Source organism: Bos indicus, chromosome 11 (genome assembly GCF_029378745.1).
Source record: "Bos indicus isolate NIAB-ARS_2022 breed Sahiwal x Tharparkar chromosome 11, NIAB-ARS_B.indTharparkar_mat_pri_1.0, whole genome shotgun sequence".
Taxonomy (NCBI): Eukaryota; Metazoa; Chordata; class Mammalia; order Artiodactyla; family Bovidae; genus Bos; species Bos indicus.
Window position 1 is genome coordinate 50179497 of NC_091770.1, and position 24723 is coordinate 50204219.

At 40.5% G+C, this 24723-nt stretch overlaps 1 protein-coding gene across 4 annotated transcripts in view; it reads right to left on the reverse strand.

Moving 5' to 3' along the window:
* The window catches only part of DNAH6 (dynein axonemal heavy chain 6), a 278835-nt gene extending 254892 nt beyond the window's left edge, over positions 1–23943 (reverse strand). For all 4 annotated transcript variants that reach the window (XM_070798839.1, XM_070798838.1, XM_070798840.1 and 1 more), the window contains exons 1-4: positions 23833–23943; positions 21573–21805; positions 15792–15968; positions 10596–10858 (exon numbers count right to left, since the gene is read on the reverse strand). In XM_070798839.1, the coding sequence (XP_070654940.1) occupies positions 10596–10858; positions 15792–15968; positions 21573–21797 (665 nt within the window). In that variant the 5' untranslated portion in view covers positions 21798–21805; positions 23833–23943. The remainder of the gene's footprint in view (positions 1–10595; positions 10859–15791; positions 15969–21572; positions 21806–23832) is intronic.
* Positions 23944–24723: the final 780 nt, after the last annotated feature.

Sequence of the window (24723 nt, forward strand, 5' to 3'; positions counted from 1 at the left end):
CTATTTCCTGAGTTTTGCATTTGTAAACGTCAGTCTATCTGATGATGGTCAGTATCATGATTCAGTATGCATTTAGATCTAACTTTAACTAGAGAAGGGTAATGGCTTGCTTTGCTTCTGGTTTGATTAACCAGAAATGGTAAAAATAAGTGATAAGGAACTCCTAGAATATTAGACTAAAGCATAACTTCCAAGTTTCTTCAATAGTACAGTGCTCTACGGTCAGTGGTTTTCAAAGTATGGTCCTTGGAACAGCAGCATCAACATTATGTGGGAACTGCAAATTCTTAGGCCTCCTCCAGACCAACTGAATCAGAAACTGGGGATGGTTAACAATCTACATTTTAGCAAACCCTTTAGGGCCTGCTGGAGAACCACTGTTCTAGCCCCATGGCCTACAACTCTGATTTAATATTGGGATCATCTCATGAGTTTTAAAGAAATGCTGTTGCTTGGGCTGCACAACAAACCAATTAAATATAACTCTGGGGGTGGGTACTGGGTGATTCTAGAAGCCAAAGCTGAGAACCACTGCTCTAGGTTCTTCAAATTTTTTGTATAAAATGAAATAATCATCCACTAAATTGCAACATCGCCAAAATGGTGTGTGTGTGTGTGTGTGTGTATGTCTGTGTGTATATTGAAAGGAAGACAATCTGAAACTGGGATTTTTGATGATTCCAAGTGAAAATACTAAAGATCCATGGTGTTTCCACTTGATTGAAATTTCTACATAGACTAGCCCAAGAAAGCTGTCACTGTGTTAGGCAACCTGGGAAGGTTTCTGATAATGTGGCTTGAAAATGATCTTTTCCTTATTATATAACATATGCCTCATTATAGTGTTTTTTTAATAGTTATGACTTCATGTAACTAGAAACGCTTTCATTTGAGAAAGCTGATATTTATCTGCATATTCTGTTTTAGGCTACTAAACATGTAATCTAGATGAAAGCATAGAATAGCTTTAGTTTGAAATTTTAAAAGCTGTCTAAAAAATATTTTAACATAACAGGCTTAGAGACTATCCGAAAACCAACTCGATCACTTAGAAAGTAATATGGCCTGAGCCCAGTATAGACTTTTATATCATCCTAAGTCATATAACTACGTTTCATAGAATTCTAATCCCAACAGGTATCCCACAAGAATGGGTTCTTTGGTTAAACAGGCTACAGTCCATAGGGTTGCAAAGAGTCAGACACAGCCGAACTGATTTAGCATACACTCAGGCACCTAGAGAAGGCGATGGCACCCCACTCCAGTACTCTTGCCTGGAAAATCCAATGGACGGAGGAGCCTGGTAGGCTGCAGTCCATGAGGTCGCTAAGAGTCAGACACGACTGAGTGACTTCACTTTCACTTTTCATTTTCATGCATTGGAGAAGGAAATGGCAACCCACTCCAGTATTCTTGCCTGGAGAATCCCAGGGACAGGGGAGCCTGGTGGGCTGCCGTCTGTGGGGTTGCACAGAGTCGGACACGACTGAAGCGACTTAGCCGCAGCAGCAGCAGCAGGCACCTAGGAGTCTAGGACAGGAAGTACTTCCTGCCTTCCAAGCAGGATCAAGCTTTGCTTTTGCACGGGACCCCTTGCAGTAATCCAACAGCCACCGCAAGCTCTCCTTTCTCAAGGTGACAACTCAGATGCTAGGACATGAGATACACAATGGGGCCACTCTGGCTTAAGAGGAGTCAATATTTCTTCCAATAAGTTTAAGCACAGATTTTAGGGTTCCTGCAGAGACATGCCCAGAGAAAGAACCAGTGTACTATGGGAAGTACAAAGCTATGGCTCCCCATCAGTTATTTATAATTCATTTTTAGTTCCTCTCAATACAGATATAATTTAGCAGTCAGGGGTCATTTTTTATCATAAGCAATGTTGCCTAGAAACAACTGATATACTACTTTGTATCAGGTTACCAGGGGAACAGAGCTTCAGAGTTAATCAAAGGTCAGATTCTCATGCTTCCCCCATTTGTATGTTCTAACACGTCTGAACAATGATAACATTTTACAAGGCACACTGGCGAAGACTTAATTATAATTTCTTTATACTATAATAAGAAAAATAAAACATGAAATATTCAGGGAAATATTCAATATTGAATTTTATGAAAAGTCCAGATAAAATCTTAGCTCATAAACAACTGCACCTGTGACCATGGCTTTTTTGAAGTAGACACTGCATTTTTAATCAAGACATGATGGGTAGTCAGTTCAAATTCTTAATAATCACCACTGCTAAGGAATACTGTTTATAGAAATGGGAGATAGCAAGTGGCAGGTGATGATTTGTTGCTCTGTCTCCAATGAATAGAAACTCCCTTCGCCACTGATCAGAATTTGGATCACCTGTTCGTTTGAAATTATGCACCAAAGGTACCACTGTTCTTTAATTCTAACAGCTTTTCCTTTTCTTTCTTTGATGATTGCCATGTTGAAATTTCTTATTACAAAATGACTTAAAACCTAGTCAAGCATTTCCACATGAAGTATTTCAGAAACAATGGTGAAGCTTTCTCTCAGACATAGATGTTACTCTGTTTGATTTCATAACTTTTACTTAAGTTTAAATTCTTAACAATAACTTAAAAAAATCACTACAGAGCATTTGAAATTTCACCTTTTCAAAGCTGAATTTTTGCTGTGAATTCCTAATCTTCATCAGTATGTGTTCATATGTTTTCAGGAACCTTTAATAATTTTTTATAAAGTTCATTCAGGTACTCAAATGTCAGTTAAGTAACCCAGCTGTGAAACTAAAAACTGACTTTTACTAAATCCACAAAGTTGAATCATTTGCAAAATACGTTCCAATTCTTAACAAAATTCTGCCTTGGGATCACCTATGCACTTAAGTCTGAAACAACAAATAATGGTATTCTGTTCCTATATCTTTGTAAAAGGCGTAAAAACAAAAGGTCAGGAGGTGACTTGGAATTTATTATAGTCACAATTTTGATAATATTATTTAATTTGGAATTCATAACTGCAGAGAAACATTTATATATGGGAGTTCTTTTGTGAATAAAATAATGTATCTTAATCTCAGAATTATCAGAATAAACTCTACATGGAAAATATATTTTAAAGAAGTATTTCCATAATATCTCATTTTCTTTGGATATTTCGACCCCAGTAGCTTTTCTCCCGGAGAAGGCACTGGCAATCCACTCCAGTACTCTTGCCTGGAAAAGGAGCCTGGTAGGCTGCAGTCCATGGGATCACTAGGAGTCGGACACGACTGAGCGACTTCACTTTCCACTTTCATGCATTGGAGAAGGAAATGGCAACCCACTCCAGTGTTCTTGCCTGGAGAATCCCAGGGACGGGGGAGCCTGGTGGGCTGCTGTCTATGGGGTCGCACAGAGTCAGACACGACTGAAGTGACTTAGCAGCAGCAGCAGCAGCAGCAGTTTTCCTCCCTAAGAACAAACTTCTTCCAAATTATTTCATTGCAGGGATTGTGGAGCTGTTATCTAGCAGTTATTAATGTCTGCACAGTCATCAATATGCAGTAAAATTTTAATAACGTCCTCAGCTGTGGTCATCTCTGTTAGGTAACAGGTGGAGCTAATGGTATTGCTGATTGATTTCCTTTGCTTTTCTGGTTCCAAATAAAGTAAATAATTTCCACACAGACTGGTAAAATCGCAATTCTGCAAAAGAATGTCTTTCTAATATTAGATATTAACTTTGTATTTTTTTTTTTTGACTTCATAAAGTGGCATGCAAGAATCTTAGTTCCTAGACCAGAGATTGAACCTGTACCTCCTGCAGTAGAAGCAGAGGTCATAACCAGTGGACTGCCAGGGAAGTCTCTGAAATTTGAATTCTTGCATTCCTAGCTTCTTGAGCTTCTTGACCAGATGGTAATCTAAAAATGGAATTTGGTTTCATATTTTGTTCTTGCACATGCCTTTGAAAGTTCAAACCCTTTAGGGGCAGGGTGGATATCTTTCAGTAAGGTGTTGATATAGCTTTCTCAGTGCTACTGATTCATTTGATAGCATTTTCATACTAATGAGATATTTTTTAAAAAGGACAGGAAAATTACTGTGGTTCATAAATCCAATTTGAGTTATCCTAATTATGTTGCCTAATTGCTAATCTTTTCTTTTTTGAACACTGTGTTTATCTTAATTAATTTATTCCATTTCTTCTCTGAGCATAACTTTGTATGGGTGTCTCAGTAATGATATAACATATCTTTGTTTGGGTTTTTTTTTTTTTTTTTTTGCTATGAGAGTACAACTTCCAATGATTCCTAGTTGGTATCTCAGTTCCACCTCTCTTCATCAATTTTCTATTGAGAAGAAAGCATTATTTTGCATTTGTTCTGGAAAAATTCAAAAGGTTTATCTGAGAACAGATTATTGTGCTAGATTTGGAAATGATAGAAAATGTTTCCATGCCTTCCATTATTCTTTGAAGCAAATTCTCAGTCTCATGGGGGTCTCATGGACTCCTCAGAGTTTCATTTTGAGAGGCAGTAGAGCAGAGAAATTAAGAGTATACATTCCAAAGTCAGCCAGACTGTCATTTACTTATTGTACAATCTGGGGCAAGTTAATTAACCATTTTGTGTCTTATCTGTAAAACAGAGGTAATAAATACATTTATTTCACATTATTGTGAGGATTAAAAAATATATACGTATATATGTGTATATATATATGTATATACTTTGCTTGGAATGTAGTAAACACCAATAAATCATCACCTCTTATGACATGAAAATGTGATGGTTCCACTAGGTGTCCTCTCACAAAATGCGTATATAACCAACAGCCATTTCTCCATACCTCATGGCTACTTCTCGATTACAATCACTCTTGTTCAAGGTCAAAGTCCTAACAAAATGGAATTACTTTGTCTTGATCTGTGTTCTCTATGCCTTTCACCGTCTCTAGTTTCTGATCTTTAACCTAGTTTCCTCTAACTTGCCCTGGACCTAAACAGAGTCACCATTATGCCCTCTTGCTGGACAAGATAATTTGCAGCATACTTGTATACAGTCCATGGAATTCTCCAGGCCAGAATACTAGAGTGGATAGCCTTTTCCTTCTCCAGGGGATCTTCCCAAGCCAGGGATCAAACCCCGGTCTCCTTCATTGAAGGCAGATTCTTTACCAGCTGAGCCAAGACAGAAGCCCAAGAATACTGGAGGGGGTAGCCTATCCTTTTCCAGAGGATCTTCCTGACCCAGGAATTGAACCAGGGTCTCCTGCATTGCAGGTGGATTCTTTACCAACTGAGCTACCAGGGAAGTCCCACCAGGGCAATATTCCAACATATTTACAAAAGCTTATTCTTGACAAAATTGTTATGCCTAACATATTCTACTAGATTGATTTTTTAGAATAAACTTGATAAATGTAACTATTTTTCTCATTTAAAGGGACTATGGTAGAAATTAACATTGTAGAACCGCACATTTAATGTATTTTACTAAACTTAAAAAATTATGTGAAGATATTATATTTTATCACATTGTTTTTAAAAGGAAGTTGGTATAACGTGTCCTTATCTCATTGATCCAGTATTTACTACTTTTAACTTCCAATTTAGCTGCTTCCTACTACATAGCATCCAAATAATCATCTTTACTCATAAGGTTTATAATATTTGGAGTTCAGGCTGGGAGGAAAATTTAACATCCAACCTAAAACATGATAAAATAACAAACTGTGATTAGAACAATATCTTCTTAAATGAGTCCAGAAAAGTATAAAGCATCAATTCAATTCTCTTAGTAAAAGTTCATTAGTCCAGAAAGGCAATTAATTTCCTGAATCACATTAAAAAAAAAAAAAAAAAACTGTTTCCCTATTCATCTTCAATACTTCATCTTCTGCTAGTAAATAGATAAGAATCAATTTTCAGTTCAGTTCAGTTCAGTCACTCAGTCGTGTCTGACTCTTTGTGACCCCATGAATCGCAGCACGCCAGGCCTCCCTGTCCATCACCAACTCCCGGAGTTCACTCAGACTCACGTCAGTGATGCCATCCAGCCATCTCATCCTCTGTCGTCCCCTTCTCCTCCTGCCCCCAATCCCTCCCAGAATCAGAGTCTTTTCCAATGAGTCAACTCTTCGCATGAGTGAGTGAGTGAGTCAGTGATGCCATCCAGCCATCTCATCCTCTGTCGTCCCCTTCTCCTCCTGCCCCCAATCCCTCCCAGAATCAGAGTCTTTTCCAATGAGTCAACTCTTCGCATGAGGTGGCCAAAGTACTGGAGTTTCAGTTTTCGCATCATTCCTTCCAAAGGAATCCCAGGGCTGATCTCCTTCAGAATGGACTGGTTGGATCTCCTTGCAGTCCAAGGGACTCTCAAGAGTCTTCTCCAACACCACAGTTCAAAAGCATCAATTCTTTGGCACTCAGCTTTCTTCACAGTCCAACTCTCACATCCATACATGACCACTGGAAAAACCATAGCCTTGACTAGACGGACCTTTGTTGACAAAGTAATGTCTCTGCTTTTGAATATGTTATCTAGGTTGGTCATAACTTTCCTTCCAAGGAGTAAGCGTCTTTTAATTTCATGGCTGAAGTCACCATCTGAAGTGATTTTGGAGCCCCCCAAAATAAAGTCTGACAGTGTTTCCACTGTTTCCCCATCTATTTCCCATGAAGTGATGGGACCAGATGCCATGATCTTCGTTTTCTGAATGTTGAGTTTTAAGCCAACTTTTTCACTCTTCTCTTCCACCTTCATCAAGAGGCTTTCCTCTTCACTTTCTGCCATAAGGGTGGTATCATCTGCATATCTGAGGTTATTGATATTTCTCCCAGCAATCTTGATTCCAGCTTGTGCTTCTTCCAGCCCAGCGTTTCTCATGATGTACTCTGCATAGAAGTTAAATAAGCAGGGTGACAATATACAGCCTTGATGTACTCCTTTTCCTATTTGAAACCAGTCTGTTGTTCCATGTCCAGTTCGAACTGTTGCTTCCTGACCTGCATATAGGTTTCTCAAGAGGCAGGTCAGGTGGTCTGGTATTCCCATCTCCTTCAGAATTTTCCACAGTTTATTGTGATCCACACAGTCAAAGGCTTTGGCATAGTCAATAAAGCAGAAATAAATGTTTTTCTAGAACTCTTTTGCTTTTTCCATGATCCAGCGGATGTTGGCAATTTGGTCTCAATTTTAAGTTTGGCAAAATCTGATCTGACTCCTCTCATAATGGGTAATTAATCACAAATGGCACTCCTTGATGTCTGGATTATTGGACATTTTTTTAAAAAGAGGAAACTGTGTCTCTTCTGGGGAGCTGATATCTGGCTGTGACCCTCCCGGTGGATGTCAACCATCCAGAAATACAAGAAGTCTTGGGTTAGCAATGAAGTCTGCAATCTTGAAAAAGAAGAATGGACCTGGAGGAATCAACCTGCCTGACTTCAGGCTCTACTACAAAGCCACAGTCATCAAGACAGTATGGTACTGGCACAAAGACAGAAATATAGATCAATGGAACAAAATAGAAAGTCCAGAGATAAATCCATGCACCTACGGACACCTTATCTTTGACAAAGGAGGCAAGAATATACAGTGGAGAAAAGACAATCTCTTTAACAAGTGGTGCTGGGAAAACTGGTCAACCACTTGTAAAAGAATGAAACTAGAACACTTTCTAACATCATACACAAAACTAAACTCAAAATGGATTAAAGATCTAAACGTAAGACCAGAAACTACTAAATTTCTAGAGGAAAACATAGGTAAAACACTCTCCGACATAAACCACAGCAGGATCCTCTGTGACCCACCTTCCAGAATATTGGAAATAAAAGCAAAAATAAACAAATGGGACCTAATTAAACTTAAAAGCTTCTGCACAACAAAGGAAACTATAAGCAAGATGAAAAGACAGCCTTCAGAATGGGAGAAAATAATAGCAAATAAAGCAACTGACAAAGAATTAATCTCAAAAATATACAAGCAACTCCTGCAGCTCAATTCCAGAAAAATAAATGAACCAATCAAAAAGGGGGCCAAAGAACTAAACAGACATTTCTACAAAGAAGACATACAAATGGCTAACAAACATATGAAAAGATGCTCAACATCACTCATTATCAGAGAAATGCAAATCAAAACCACAATGAGGTACCATTTCACACCAGTCAGAATGGCTGCTATCCAAAAGTCTACAGGCCAGTCAGAATGGCTGCTATCCAAAAGTCTACATGCTGGAGAGGGTGTGGAGAAAAGGGAACCCTCTTACACTGTTGGTGGGAATGCAAACTAGTACAGCCACTATGGAGAACAGTGTGGAGATTCCTTAAAAAACTGGAAATAGAACTGCCATACAACCTAGCAATCCCACTGCTGGGCATACACATCGAGGAAACCAGAATTGAAAGAGACACGTGTACCCCAATGTTCATCGCAGCACTGTTTATAATAGCCAGGACATGGAAGCAATCTAGATGTCCATCAGCAGATGAATGGATGAGAAAACTGTGGTACATATATACAATGGAGTATTACTCAGCCATTAAAAAGAATACATTTGAATCAGTTCTAATGAGATGGATGAAACTGGAGCCTATTATACAGAGTGAAGTAAGTCAGAAAGAAAAACATCAATACAGTATACTAACGCATATATATGGAATTTAGAAAGATGGTAATGATAACCCTGTATTCGAGATAGCAAAAGAGACACAGATGTATAGAACAGTCTTTTGGACTCTGTGGGAGAGGGAGAGGGTGGGATGATTTGGGGGGAATGTCATGGAAACATGTTAATATCATATAAGATATGAATCACCAGTCCAGGTTTGATACAGGATCCTTAGGGCTGGTGCACTGGGATGACCTGGAGGGATGGTACGGGGAGGGAGGTGGGAGGGGGGTTCAGGATGGGGAACACATGTACACTCATGGTGGATTCAAGTCAATGTATGGCAAACCAATACAATATTGTAAAATAAAATAAATAAATAAACAGAAAAAAAAAGAGGAAACTGTGAAAACATTTCACATATTACTCAAGAAGTATTTGTAAAAATTAACAAATAAACAGTTTTTTTTCTGAGTCACTCTTTAAGATTCATAACCTCTTCTCCAAAAACTTACAAAAAACTAGAAAAAAAATAATAAGGTACTGGCTGAATAACAATACTATTAAAGGGATTTTTTAAACATGAAATGGCTTTATATTCCGTTGTATGTTAATTCTGCCATCTTAAAAAAACAAATATACCTCTTATTTTAAGAAAAGCATATGTATACATGTAGCTGATTCATGCTGCTGTATAGCAGAAACTAAAACAACATTGGTGGGGAAATTAAGATCCCACACATCATGGGGTGTAGCCGAAAAAAAAACCCCAAGACAAACAAAAAACCTCTAAAAAGCAAAAAAAGAAACTACAGTGCTGAGTAAGGAAGATGAGAACTCCTAGAAGAAACTTATATCTTCCTGTTCAGCAGAGACTGGGGTAGGCAGCTCAAAGAATTTGGTGGCAAAGCTCAACTACAATGACCTTCAAGGAAAGACCATCTCAACAACTGTGAAGTGAAGTGAAGTTGCTCAGTCGTGTCCAACTCTTTGCGACCCCATAGACTGTAGCCTACCGGGCTCCTCCATCCCTGGAATTCTCCAGGCAGGAATACTGGAGTGGGTTGCCATTTCTTTCTCCAGGAGGTCTTCCCAACCCAGGGATCGAACCTGGGTCTCCCGTATTGCAGGCAGACGCTTTACCATCTTAGCCACCAGGGAAGTCCAACAACTGTATTCATTCCAACTAAACAACCATGGGCTTCCCAGGTGGCGCTAGTGGTCAAGAACTCGCCTTCCCATGCAGGAGACATGAGATGTGGGTTCGATCTGTAGGTGGGAAGATCCCCTGGAGGAGGGCATGGCAACCCACGCCAGTATTCCTGCCTGGAGAATCCCATGGACAGAGGAGCCTGGAGGGCTACAGTGTATAGGGCCGCAAAGAGTCAGACATGACTGAAGTGACTTAGCACACACGCATGCAAACAACCATAGAGGAAGGCTGACATCACCTTTAAGCCCTATTTACCTGTTGTGCTCAACTTTAAATCAGTTCGGAGACTCACATTTGGGTGACTCTTCAAATTATTTCAACAACAAATGTATGTTTAGTAACAATAGAGAGTATATGTGAGTGTGTGTGTACTATTAATCTATATAAATACCTGAAATTATCATTCATTTTACTTTAAAAAACTTTATTTCTACTCTATTAAGGAAAGCTGAAATGACAAGTAAAAAAAATCACGTATCATCCATTTTTTAATGCATGCCCTCTTCTTTTCTCAGTAATCACAAAATATCAAAATTGTTTGTAATACTGATTAAAGAAAATGGTATCATATTAATATAACATATAAGAAGCACAGCAGTATATCACTCCATAAAAAGTCTATAAGTAAAGATAAATGGGCAAAATAAGTAAAACTGTTGATTAAGATTCATTTGTCATTGGATGATAACCAAAATTATAATTTATCCTGTAAATCATTAATACTCAATTGATTATGGATAACACTTGCAACCTTATTTGTAATTTTTACTGCTAAATAAATTGCTTCATAAAAGAGAACTCACTTCAGATTATATGTATCGTATTCAATGGAAGATCTTGGCACCGCGGAGATCATATAAAGAAATCCGATGTGTTCGTTTTCACGGATTATTTTAACGATCTGCAAGGGATCTCGAATGTTGGCTTTAATGACTTCTTCTCGGTCATGGAAATAGTACTTAGGGTAAGTTAAGGAACTAGTCTCGTAGAGGCCTCTTCTTCCAGTGCCGCCGGTACGTGACAGTTTAGCAGGAGAGGGAGACAAGTCAGCAGAGGGCCACTGGGTCTAAACAAAGCCAATTTTTCAAAAAGTGAGTTTTTTATACATAGTATCAAGTGTATATATGTCAATCCCAATCTCCCAATTTATCCCACTTCCCTCTTCATCTCTTGGTGTCCATACATTTGTTCTCTTATATCTGTGTTTCTATTTCTGCTTTGCAACCGTATTCCAATAAAAATTAACAAGAAATAGGGGTTTCCCTGGTGGCTCAGGCGTAAAGAAGCTGCCTGCCAACGCAGGAGACATGCGTGGGGTTCGGTCCCTGGTCCAGGAAGATTCCACACTGTAGCGGAGCAACAGACCTTGATAGACACAACTATTGGGCCTGTGCTCTAGAGCCCAGGAACCGCAACTTCTGAGCCCGTGTGTCCCAGCCACTGAAGCCAGCACACCCTAGCGCCTGTGCTCCACAACGAGAAGCCACCGCAAGAAAAGTGATCGCACTGCAGCAAAGAGTAGCTCCTGCTCGCCACAACTAAAGAAAAGCCTGAGTGGCAACGAAGACCCAGCCAATAAGTAAATAAACAAAATTATTTAAAAAATAAAATTAAAAAATAAAACCCAAGTAAAAAACATGAGCTTTGCCGGGCGGGGGGTGAGGGGGAGAGGGGCGTGGAACTACATATATAAGTGACAACTATTAACCTCCAGGACTAATTACCACACTGCCTACGTCTAGGGCTTAAAGGCAAGCATTTTTTAACTGAAAAAATTCTAATTATCATTTGGCAGTGATAGATCCCTGTCGGTACCCCTACCCAGATATCTGTCCTCTTCTCACAAACCGCCCCAGCCTCGACTCCCATTGCCTTCTCCACTTCCTTTTTCAGTGTTTCTCGCATCAAAATGCTCCCAGCTTCCTGGTATTCATGGGAGCCCAGCACTCCCCTTGCTCAGCTGCTCTGCATCTCCCGACCATGGCCTTTCCCTTCAACATCCTCTTCCTTCTGACGACCATGATGTTTTCCTGTGAGTGACATCTTGGACCACTGTCATCATAACTCATGATAAACTATTTTTTAGTGACTGTGAAGGGCTGGTACATTGAGTATTGGGAATCAATATGTCATAGCCTTAGAGAAGGAGATATATAACTACCTTACAGCTGCTGTTCTGGAGTCAGTGCTTCTCACAGGTCAGTGTGCATGAGAATTTCCCCGGGGCTTCCTGTTCAAATGGAGATTTGCCAGCCAGTGTGTGTGCGCGTGTGTGTGTGGGGGCGGGGGGATGCGAGGAGTGGGGCGCGGGGGCGCAGAGCCTGAGATTCTGCATTTCTCACTTCCTCCCAAGAAATGCCATGCTGCTGGTCCTTGACCACAAGTGGAGCTCCAAGGCCCAGCCCCACCACGTTCACATAACTTGAGCGCGTGCATAGGCGCTCAATTATGTCCGACTCTTTGCGATACCATGGACGGTAGCCCACAAGGCTCATACTGCTGAGCTTTGCTCCAATTCCTGGGTCCCACTGTCTGCCCTCAGTTCCACCCCTGCTCCTTTGCTCCTGCCCCTTTGGGACAGCGTCACAAATCCTCTCTTCCTGAGGAGGAGGTTGATGACTGTGTTTGAGGGAATGTGACATCAACTCCAACAGTCGACCCTTTGTCTCTCTGACAGGACTGACTGGCTTTAAGATAAAAAAACTCACCATTGCAGACCCGCTTTGATGAACAATTGAGGTTCGTATATAAATGACATCTTTATTGTCTATTAGCATAGTTAGTAGAAGGTGCCATTTCCACAGGAGAGTTATTACCATAAGCCCCCTGGAACAACCTCCCCAAAAGATGTGTATTCATAGAGGTCATTATTCTCCATCTCTGATTAAATACCCTACCGAGTAGGAGTTTCAGAAGAGAATCCTGGGAAGTTCAGAGCTAAAGGACATACAGCTTTGAACTCAAAATAAAAAACGTGCTTCTTTCACTTACTGACCAAGCATAGTAGCAAAGATACTGTTTTCTTATGTAAAAGAAGAGGACAAACCAGATGCCAGAACCAGAGAAAATACACATTGCTTTGTCTCAACCTTTCAACATGAGCTGTGATCAACTTTTTTTATGAGGCAAGAGTGCTAATACTTTAACAGGAAATGTTATTATTGTCTTTATTATATCCCTTAGAAAAGTATACTGCATTCTAAGTGAAAGATTTCTTCAATAATAGGCCTAGATAGTTACATTTTATTTCTAATTATGTAACTCGGTATAAAGATGTCATTTACTGTAAACAGTCACACAAGTTTGGATTTTGCAGGGGTTGGGGGGAGGGAAATAAAATGTAGAAGAGCTATCATACTCCTCTATGATGGATGCCCAGTCCAACTGATAATGTGCTCATGTGCTCATTCGTGGCTGACTCTTTGTGACCCCATGGACTGTAGCCCACCAGGTTCCTCTGGCCATCAAATTTTCCAGGCAAGCATATTGGAGTGGGTTGCCATTTCCTTCTCCAACTGATAATCAATTTTCCTTAATTACCAGAAGCAAACCCTGTAACTTTCCTCCTTCCCTCCCTCCTTCCTCATTTATTCCCTCCCTCCCTTCCTTCCTTCTTTCCTTCCTTCATCTCCCAGGAAATCCTCATTGTTACATATCCACTCTAAACTCATTCTGAGAAATCAATACCCAGAAAAATAAATATTTTTCAAAATAAATATCCTTCTTTTAAATGAAACATCCCCTTTTCCACATTTCCCTTCAAACTCTCTTTACTGAATTCTTCACTTAGTTATAGTTACAACCAAACATAACTCGTAACGTATTCCTTTTCAGTTGCTTCCTTCATTCCAGATGTGCACAAAATCTCTCTTTAATTTTTCTAATTAAAAAATTTGTTTTTGGAGTTGATTTGGGGGGCTTCCATGGTGGCTCAGGGGTAAAGAATCTGCCTGCCAATGCAGAAGATGCAGGTTCAATCCCTGGTTTGGGAAGATCCCCTGAAGAAGGAAATGGCAACTCATTCCAGTATTCTTGTCTGGGAAATCCCATGGACAGGGGAGCCTGGCCAGCTACAGTCCATGGGGTTGCAGAGTCGGACACAAATTAAGTGGCTAAGCATGCACGCACAGTTGATTTACAATGTTTTATTAACTTCTACTGGACAGCAAAGTGATTCAGTTATACATATGTGTGTGCATGCTAGGTCTCTTCAGCTGTATCCAACTCTTTGTCACCCTGTGGAATGTAGCCCGCCAGACTCCTCTGTCCATGGGTTTCTCCAGGCAAGAATACTGGAGTGGGTTGCCATGACCTTCTCCAGGGGATCTTCCCCACCCAGGGATTGAACCTGAGTCTCTTACCTCGTGCACTGGCAGGCAGGTTCTTTATCACTAGTGCCATCAGGGAAGTCCTCAGTCAAACATATATATTTTCTTTTTCATATTCTTTCCCATTATGGTTTATCACAGGATATCGAATATAGTTCCCTGTGCTATAGAGTAGGACCTTGTTTTTTATACTTCCTATATATAATAGTGTGCATAATCTCTCTCTTTTTAAAATTCAACTTACTTTATATCAAATGAATTAATTAACAATCTTTCTCAGTCCCACTTAAAATATCTCCTTTTCTCTAATTCACAGAAACCAAAGTTATACAATTTCATGTAAAGATTTCACTTGCCAATGCAGGAGATGCAAGAGATCGGGGTTTGATCCCTGAATCAGGAAGATCCCCTGGAGGAGGGCATGGCAACCCACTCCAGTATTCTTGCCTGGAGAATTCCATGGGCAGAAGAGCCTGGCGGGCTACAGTCCATGGGGTCACAAAGAGTCAGAAACGACTGAGCGACTGACCACACACACACACACACACAAGTTCATGCAATTTATTATATGATATTCTCTCAGGATGATCTCAACCAAACCCATGGGTGAGCCTTCTTCCAGCTGGCTTTCAAGTCCACAGTTGTCCCATCTTATCTGCCTTGCTAACTGTCCACTCATTCCTCTGAGTTTAGTGCAATTCCTTAGGATAGTTTTTCTTCCACCAATGGTCACTCTGGCCACCAGATATAAGCATCCGTTCTGTTCAGTTTTCCATTATTTTTTTCTTTAAATGATCAGTGAGAGCTCTTATCACACATCTACTAGGCTTAAGTGTTTACTTGTCTATTTCCCACCTCCAGATTCTATAATTCTCAAGGACACAGCTTGTCCTCAACTCTTCATTCCTAGCGATCCAGCCTAAAGCCTGAAAGAGACAGCTAGCACTGAAAGATCCTCTAAATAAAAAGCTCAGAGAATTCTTGGCTCTATTGGTATTTTTACTGAAGGTGTGTCCTCCATATTTTCTCCCATTTCTGTTTTTTGTTGTTCTTGTTAAATATCTACAGGTATTCACGTAAAGCCAGGCTCTAGTGATTTTGCCCCAGATCTACTATTCACTTATTCCTTCCCCAGTCTATAACTCTCATCAATTATAAAAGTTGTCTCTCTAGCTGGTTCAGTTTCTATTTTATTGCCCTTCACCAAGGTCTTCAAAGATTTAGGGTAATAATGATGAAAATTTCATAAAAGTTATAATAACATTCAAAACACTATTATGTCTTATTTTAACATGTTTTCTAGAGAACATCAGAAGACAGTGAACAGATGCTAAAAGTTTTCCTTTATGATTTTATCCTATTCTTGCCTGGGAAATCCCATGGAGAGGGGAGCCTGGCTGGCTACAGTCCTTGAGGTCACAAAGAGTCAGACATGACTTAAGTGGCTGAACACACATGTACAGTTGACTTACAATGTTGTATTAACCTCTACTTGACAAATTTCCCTTAAGAAGAACTGGGAGATATGTTGCCCAAATCCATTATATAACTTAATAGAAAAAGATTTTGCCACTATCATTATGAGTTAAAAAGTTAACTCATGCTAACTCAGGTTACCAATGCTGTAGGAACTAAAATTGAAAGAATCAATGAAGCACTTTAATACTATACCTGTTTTTTCTTTTTCACAGCCTCTCCATGCTCAAGAAACTGAACAAGAGATTTGGTAGAAGTTTTTTCTTCAGGACTTCTTGGAGGTTTTAGGACACCAGAAGCGATTAACCGGTTTCGGTTCTGTTCATATATGTATTCAGGCATCTTATGATCTTGGTGGACTTTTAGTACTGGCTTTGGGAAATAAAGAGACATGTTAATCCCTTAAAAATTAATGTGAACTGGTCTTATTCTTAACTACCTTTGGGTTCTGGTTCTGTTGGAAATTGATCACCTTCCAGGACTACTTCCTATCTAGGCCACAATCATTATAGCAGCTGCCACCAGTTTGTCCATGGCCTGCTGCATGAGTAAGACTTTTCTGCCTAGTTTCCATTAATTCTGCCTTTTAAACACCAATGAATACTTCTAAGGGTGATGTTATGACAGAAAGAGTGCATAAGCATGAAATGATATACTCACTAATTGTTCAGTACAAACCCCCTACCATTCACTACAACAGCTACCGTGGGAAGGATCATACATTCCTCCCACCTTACCCAAAAGTCACTGTTCACTTTCTATAGCCATAACTGGTTGAAGACCATCAGAAAACCAAACAACCTGATTTTTAAATGGGCAGAGAATCTGAATAGACTTATTTCCAAAGAGGAAGTACAGATGACCCACAGGTTCATGAATAGATGCTCAGTATCATTAATTGTTAGGAAAGTGCAAATCAAAACCATAGAGAGGTATCACCTCACACCTGTCAGAATGACTGTTGTCAAAGAGACAACAAATAACAAGTGTTGCTGAGATGTAGAGAAAAGGGAAAACTGCTGGTGGGAATGTAAACTGGTGCAGCCTCTATGGAAAACAGTATGGAGATTTTCAAAAAAATTTAAAAAAGAACTACCATATGACCCAGCAATTCCACTCCTGGGTATTTATCTGAAGAAAATTAAAATAGTAATTCAAAAAGATATATGCACCCTATGTTCACTGAGGCTTTATACAATAGCCAAGATATGGAAGCAACCTAAGAACCCATCAATACACACACACACACACACACACACCCCGTGAAGTATTACTCAGCCATTGAAAAGAATAGAATTTTGCCATTTGCAGCAACATGGATGAACTTGGAAGGTATTATGCTAAGTGAGTTAAGTCAGACAGAAAGACAAATACTGCATGGTATCACTTACATGTGGAATCCGAAAATACAACAAACTAGTGAATATAACAAAAAAGAAGCAGACTCATAGATATAGAGAACTAGTAGTTATCAATGGGGCTGAAGGGGCAACGCAGAGGTTGGGGAGTGGGAGGTATAAACTATTGGGTATAAGATAGGCTATAAGAATATATTTTACAAAATGGGAAATAGAGCCAATATTTTTTAATAACTGTAAATGGAGTTTACACAACCTTTAAAAATTGTGTATAAAATACAAAAAAATTCAAGTTATAAGATAAATAAGTACTATGGATATAATGTGCAAGATGATAGAGGCAATACATATGAAAGTTGTTAAAGAGTCCTAATGGTTCTCATTATAAGAATTTTTTTTCCTTAAATTTTGTATCTATATGAATTGATAGCTGTTCACTAAACTTATCATGGTAAACATCTCATGATGTATGTAAGCCAAATCAGCATGTTGTTGATGTCTAACTTACACAGTACTTTATGTTTATTATATCTCAATAAAACTGGAAGAAAAAAAGAGAGACAACCAGATTCTATATGCCAGTTTAATCAAAGAACACTGCACTTGGTATGGAAGTATTCAGCCCCAGAAAATCAAACTCAAGACTTTAGATCTAAATACCAACATATAGGAAATATAAGAACCAGAGAAATAGGTTAGCTACCATGGTGGGGATGCAATCAACAAAACTAGACTGTGGGACTATATAGACAAATAACAAATTTTATCAATTAAAATTTTTTTCTCAGGAAAAAGTAAAAGAGTTGATGGATAACTTATAAATCAAGAGACTTAAGAGAAGTATCAACCAGTTAGAAGAAAAATATCAACCAGTTAGTGCATAGATCTTATTTTGATCTAAATTTTAACAAGGACTTTGCAAACAAAATTATTATAAGACAATCAGGGAAATGTGAATTTTTTTAACAGTTTAAATTATTCTAATGGCTTTCCTGAGATATAATGCTGCTAAGTCGCTTCAGTCATGTCTGACTCTGTGCGAACCCATAGACGGCAGCCCACCAGGCTCCCCCGTCCCTGGGATTCTCCAGGCAAGAACACTGGAGTGGGTTGCCATTTCCTTCTCCAATGCATGAAAGTGAAAAGTGAAAGTGAAGTCGCTCAGTCGTGTTCAACTCTTCACGACCCCATGGACTGCAGCCCACCAGGCTCCCCCGTCCCTGGGATTTTCCAGGCAAGAGTACTGGAGTGGGGTGCCATTGCCTTCTCCTGAGATATAATAGATATACATTAAGCTGTACTTTGGAGAAGGAAATGGCAACCCACTCCAGTATTCATGCCTGGAAAGTTCCATGGACAGAGGAGCCTGGCAGGTTACAGCCCATGGGGTTGCAAAAAGTTGGACACAACTAAGCAAGCAACACACAAACACACACACAAACTGTACATATTTAAAGTGTCCAAACTGATATGTTGACATAATTTAGAAGTCATATTATATATATGTTCTAGTTTTTTATTATATATATGCTTATATTATATATATGTTCTAGTCATATATATATATATATGTTCTAGTCTTTTCATAAGATTGTTTTTGGCCAACCCAATTATATATATGAAACAGAACTCAAACATGAGCCTTCTCAGTTTCCTTTACAATACTCCTCCCTAGGCAAATACTGATCTGCTTTGCATCATTATACATTAATTTGCATTTTCCAGACTTTTATGTAAATGCAATAAAATAGTATGTATCTTTTGCCCAACCATCTTTCAGCATAATTAATTATGCTGAGATTCCCCTATGTTGTTTCATCCATAATTCATTTATTTTTTAGGCTGAGTAGGGAACATCACAATTTATTCATTCATCTCTTGATGGACATTGTGGTTATTTCCACTTTGGGGCTTCTAAAAATAAAATGTTGGAGGGGGATCAGGATGGTGGAGTAGAAGGGCATGGAGCTCACCTCCCTAAAAACACATCAAAAATCCAGCTACAGGTGGAACGAGTCTCACAGAACACCAGTTGGAAACTTGCAGAAGATCCACACAACCAAAGCTGCGAAAAAGATCTCCAGGTAAAGGGGTAGAAAGAGGAGGGGGTGGGAATGGCATGCTGAACAGAACTGGCACCCCTGGGAGGGATTCATAAAGGAGAGAAGTTCCTCAAGGTCAGACTCTCACCCCGGGAAACCCCCTGGCCTGCCGGGAGGTCCACTAGGACAGATAGAGGGCCTGGAGAAGGCTAATTCGCCTTGGGAGGAGTGTGGGTGTGCTGACTTACTGTCAGGGCAGACAGAGACCACTGCTAGTCACTGCTGTATACCACACTTCCCAATTCCAAGTACACACCATACCAGGCTCACCAAGGCAAAGTGCCAAGTCTTGGACAGACACACCCTGGGAGAGGGCTCCATCTACCTGCAGAGAGATAGCCTGGAAGGCCTAGAATGTGATCCTGATCAAACCTTGGATCCCTTTGCATGCACACACAGGGCAGGGGCAGGTCTGGTCCTTGTGGACTCTGTCAGCGTGCATACTAAGTGGTGCCATAGAAATGCACAGCAACTAGGCTCTGAGTCCCTGGTAGACATGCCAGAGGCTGGAATATACAGGTTTTGCTTATTTCTGGCAGCAGGACTCTGGCCCTGCCCACTCTACACTGCAGTTTGGAGCTGGATCTGGGGAGGACAGTTCTGGGACATGTCAGCAAAGAGGCAGCCCAGGTCCCAGGTGGCAGCAAAACCACTTAGATTTCTGCAGCCACCAGCACCCTGGCCCCAGCTCCAGCCCACCTCATACTAACAGTAGATGTGGGACAAACACACAAAGAGGCATGATCATGGGCTGCTTCTGGGTGGAACCATGGCTGCCTGCACGTGCCATCCACAGGTTCACTGTGACAATATGGGCCTCACTTACTTTAACAGTCACCTCTTGTGGGGCAGGGCATCCACTTGTTGATGAAAAATTAATCAGTTGGTTAATGAAGAAATGGAAAGTTTTATTCAAGACATATTTGAGGATTATAACACAGAGAACCTCAGAAAGCTCTGAGAATTCTTCTACTTGTTAGAAGTCAAGGCACAGTTACAGAAGTGTTTTTGAGACAGAGATGTACATTAGATGTACATCAAATGACATATTATTGGCAGTTTACATGATCCAGATCCAAGTACGGTCACAGTGGGTCATGTGACCATGTATTAGATCAAGAAGGAATGTTATTATTTAAGGAGCTGTCTTGTTCATTCTGGGAGATGTTGGTTTTTATGGTTGAACAGGTATTCCTGCCTCTGAGAGAGGTCTAGTTGATGCACATTGCAGATATACAAAGCATGGTGCAAGGAGAGAGAAGGACAAAGGGCAGAGAATTTTTTATGTTTCAATTCTTCTTATTTTGCCATAAAATACAAATTTTATTTCATATATTCAAGGGCAATGGATCCTGATTAAATCCAACCTTCAGGGTTTCTACTCCAATAAGTAGAGAACAGACCCCCTCGCCAACAGGGCAGTGACAGCCATGGAGAAAAGAAGAGACCGCACCCAACATCCAGCACTAGCTCTGGAGACCACAGTGTCTACTATCACAGCTACTATCAAGGGATAACAGCAAACACACTCAGGATAGATGTGGCTGGCATTCAGACCAAGCCAGCCACTACACAGAAATACAGTCTACCTAGGGACACTCCTTCAAACACCAACTAGATAACTGCTTCTCCTAAATTCACAGAGACAGAGAAAGTTTAAGTGAAATGAAAAAGCAGAGGACCCATTCTCAGTTAAAAGAACAAGAGACAGCAAAAGAGACACTGATGTATAGAACAGTCTTATGGACTCTGTGGGAGAGGGAGAGGGTGGGAAGATTTGGGAGAATGGCAATGAAACATGTAAAATATCATGTAGGAAACGAGTTGCCAGTCCAGGTTCGATGCACGATGCTGGATGCTTGGGGCTGGTGCACTGGGACGGCCCAGAGGGATGGTATGGGGAGGGAGGAGGGAGGAGGGTTCAGGATGGGGAACACATGTATACCTGTGGTGGATTCATTTTGATATTTGGCAAAACTAATACAATTATGTAAAGTTTAAAAATTAAATAAAATTAAAAATAAAACAAAACAAAAACAAAAACAAAAAAAGAGAAGTGATAGCCTCAGTTTTGACAAAGATGTGGATTCTTAAAATTATTTTTCAGACATGCACAAAATTTTTCAGGACACTAGGCATTTGTTTGAAAATAATAAAATTATACAATTTTACATATTACTCTTACTGAAGTTTCTAGTATGAAATGGTACCCAAGTACCTAAAATAGCCTTACAACCTACATGATTAAGTATCCATATTGCACATAATGCTAGAGAGGATTTATGTGCTTGAGAACTTTTTCATCACAGCATCCCACCACCTCAAACAGTACTTTTAGAACTCAACATTTTTTAAAATAAATAATTATGTTTACATGCTCTTAAACAAGTCTTAACTTTCAAGTTTTCATTCCTTCTGTGTTAATTAAGAGTCTAGAAATTATTACCATCCCCCAAAGCAACTCTGCAACTTCCTCTGTAGCCAAAAGTGGCTAAAATGCTGGTTTTCAACCTTACCAAAGGCTCCAGTTTTTTTGGCTGCTGTCGTTTTCTTGTCCTCTCCTGAGCTTTTGTAGTGTGTTCAAATGTCAGGACTTGTGTATCACCTTGATTTTCTGTGGGTGTTACAAAACTCAGTCTTCCCTTTGCTCTTATACTATTTAGTCTTGCAAGCATGGGGTTTTCTGATAGCTCTCCAATACTTTTCAGGTCCAACTCATTCTCTGAGAGACGAGAAGCCATCTTCCTCCCTGGAAAGGTCAGGGTCAAGAAAAGAAAAATGAAAAGTAAAGCGAAAGAATTGGGGAAGTAGGGTTAAGCAGAGGTGTTTTAAGAACCAAGCAGAGCTGCATTTGCTTATCCCCAAACAAAACCTATCAAAGTTACCCCATTCTTCCCAAACTAAGTACTTGAATTAGAGTAATGAAAACTATGCCTGGCCTTCTAGAAGACCCACAACTTGGGTGGGACCCAGGAACTTGCATTTCTAATAACTTCTTAGGTGATGCTGTTGCTGCCTCTGATTTGGGGACCACATACCAGCATGCATGCTAAGTTGCTTCAGTCATGTCCAACTCTGCAACCCTATGGACTGTAGCCCTCCAGGCTCCTCTGTCTATGGGATTCTCCAGGCAAGAATACTGGAGTGGGTTCCCATGTCCTCCTCCAGAGGATCTTCCCGACCCAAGGATCAAACCCATATCTTTTATATCTCTCCTGCATTAGCTGGCAGGTTCTTTACCACTAGTGCCAGCTGGGAAGCCCACTAGTCCAGATTTGGAAGGATGAATGGAAATGAAATCATATTGAGATCCTTTCTCACACATGAGTGTGCAAAATATTTCTGAGGGTGGCAGTGGTGTTCAAAAGAAAGGTAATTCTAACACAGGCAATCTGAGATATCTAGCCTAGATACTTATAGATAAACCAAATAAAGGGGAAAAAAGTTGATGGCTAACTCATAAAATAGTGCTTTGGAGCATTTTATGAGGATAAGAATCATTTGAAAAGCTTGTGAAAAAGCAGATTCTAATTCATAAACTTTGAGTAGCAAGGCCCCAGAATACTAGAACTATCAACCTTTTGTAATGGTCTTGTACTTTCACCAGCACTCACACTCCAGTCCCATCACATGGATGGAAATACTTTTCTTAAAAACAGTATTATCACACACAAGGTCTTAAACCAGGTGTCAGCAGATCCAGGTTTTAGTCTAGATCAGCACTGGCCAATCAAAATATAATGCAAATCTCCTATGTAACTAAAAAATTTACATAACCACATTTAAAAACAAAAAGGAACATATAAAGAATTTTTTAACTTTTTATTTTATATTAGGGTATAGCCAATTAACAATGTTGTGATAGTTTCAGGGCTCAGCCATACATATACATGTATTCATTCTTACCCAAACTCCTCTCCCATCCAGGCTGCCATGTAACATTGAGCAGAGTTCCCTGTGTTATACAGTAGGTCCTTGGTTGTTATCCATGTTAAATATAGCAGTGTGTATATGTCTTCATCCCAGCTTCTCCCTCACTACCCCTTTCCCCCATGCTTCCCCCTAGCAAACATAGGGTTCCTTCTCTAAGTCAGCGAGTCTAAAAATAAATTAATTTTAATAATGTTTTTTAACATAACTAAAATATTATCATTTCAACATATAATCAGTATAAAATTTGTTAATGTGATAGTTTTTTGTTACTACATTGTGGAATTATTTCACCTTCAGGACACATTTTCAGTCAGAAGAGCCCCCCTCCCGGTGTAGCTAGTGGCTACCATATTGAAACAGGTCCAGATCTGACCACCCAGTGAGAGATTTTGGACAAGTCTCTTGGTATCTCTTTTCTTCAGTTTCCAGCCCTGTAAACTGGTAGGTAGGTAGTATGCTATGCTATGCTATGCTAAGTCGCTTCAGTCGTGTCCGACTCTGTGCGACCCCATCGACGGCAGCCCACCAGGCTCCGCCGTCCCTGGGATTCTCCAGACAAGAATACTGGAGTGGGTTGCCATTTCCTTCTCCAATGCATGAAAGAGAAAAGTGAAAGTGAAGTCGCTCAGTGTGTCCGACTCTTAGGGACCCCATGGACTGCAGCCTACCATGCTCCTCAGTCCATTGGATTTTCCAGGCAAGAGTACTGGAGTGGGGTAGGTATCATTAAAATGCGACTTCCTCTGCCTCTCTGAGCTTTTCCTTCTATACTCCAAAGATCATGCTCAGTCTTTTGCCTAGAAGTCGTAGTTCAGCCCCACAGCTCGATTCCTCAGGACTCACCAAGTCAGACTAGAGAAGCAGCCGCCTCAAAGGGTCTATTGAGACAGAGCAAAGACAGATCCTGGAGTAGAAAGTTGTCTCTTAAGCCTAGACTGTTTCCCGTTGCCTAGCAGCCACCGGACCTCCACTGATGCTTACTGCGCCTGTGCGCGATCTGTCGCCACTGGCAACCCCTCAGCCAACTGCTGCTCAGATTCGGAGTCCAGGACTGTGCTGGGCTGTCGAGCCAATTACTGTCTCGGAATGTTTTCTTCGTCGCTGTTTGGTGGAGAGCCAGCACTAGACCTGCCGGCTCCTGAGGGCTTGGCTGGAAGGAGGTGCAGCCAAAGGAGGTGTTACGTCTATTTGTTCCTTCGCATGTCAGCGGCTCACGCTCACTACCCCTCCCTCCTCCAGTAGTGTTTTCTGTTCCTCTTCAAGAGGCATGGGACTGCCTGACATTCGCTTTAATCCAGCTTTGTCTGGTTAGAAGAATCAAGTGCTTTTGTAGACAGTTTAGGCCCCGATCTCCGAGAGAGCGACCGTCCTGCATCTCCGCCCCTCCCACTGACCTCCCCCCAAGAGTGTCCTAAAACACGAAGAATGCGGGCTCTTCCCCTCAAACTCCACCCTGTCCTTTTTACTTATGTTCTTGACTACCTGAAAGGTAATTTAGTGCCCTTAGTGTCAGGCATAGCAAGCCTATATTACTTGGTCTCTGTGCTATGTTCACCAAAACGGACCCTGGATCTTGCATGGTATTTGCGTGCGTGCTAAGTCATTTAAGTCGTGCCTGACTCTTTGAGACTTCATGAATTGTAGCCCTCCAGGCTCCTCTGTCCATGGGATTTTCCAGGCAAGAATCCTGGAGTGGGTTGCCGTGCGCTTCTCCAGGGGATCCTCCCTTCCCAG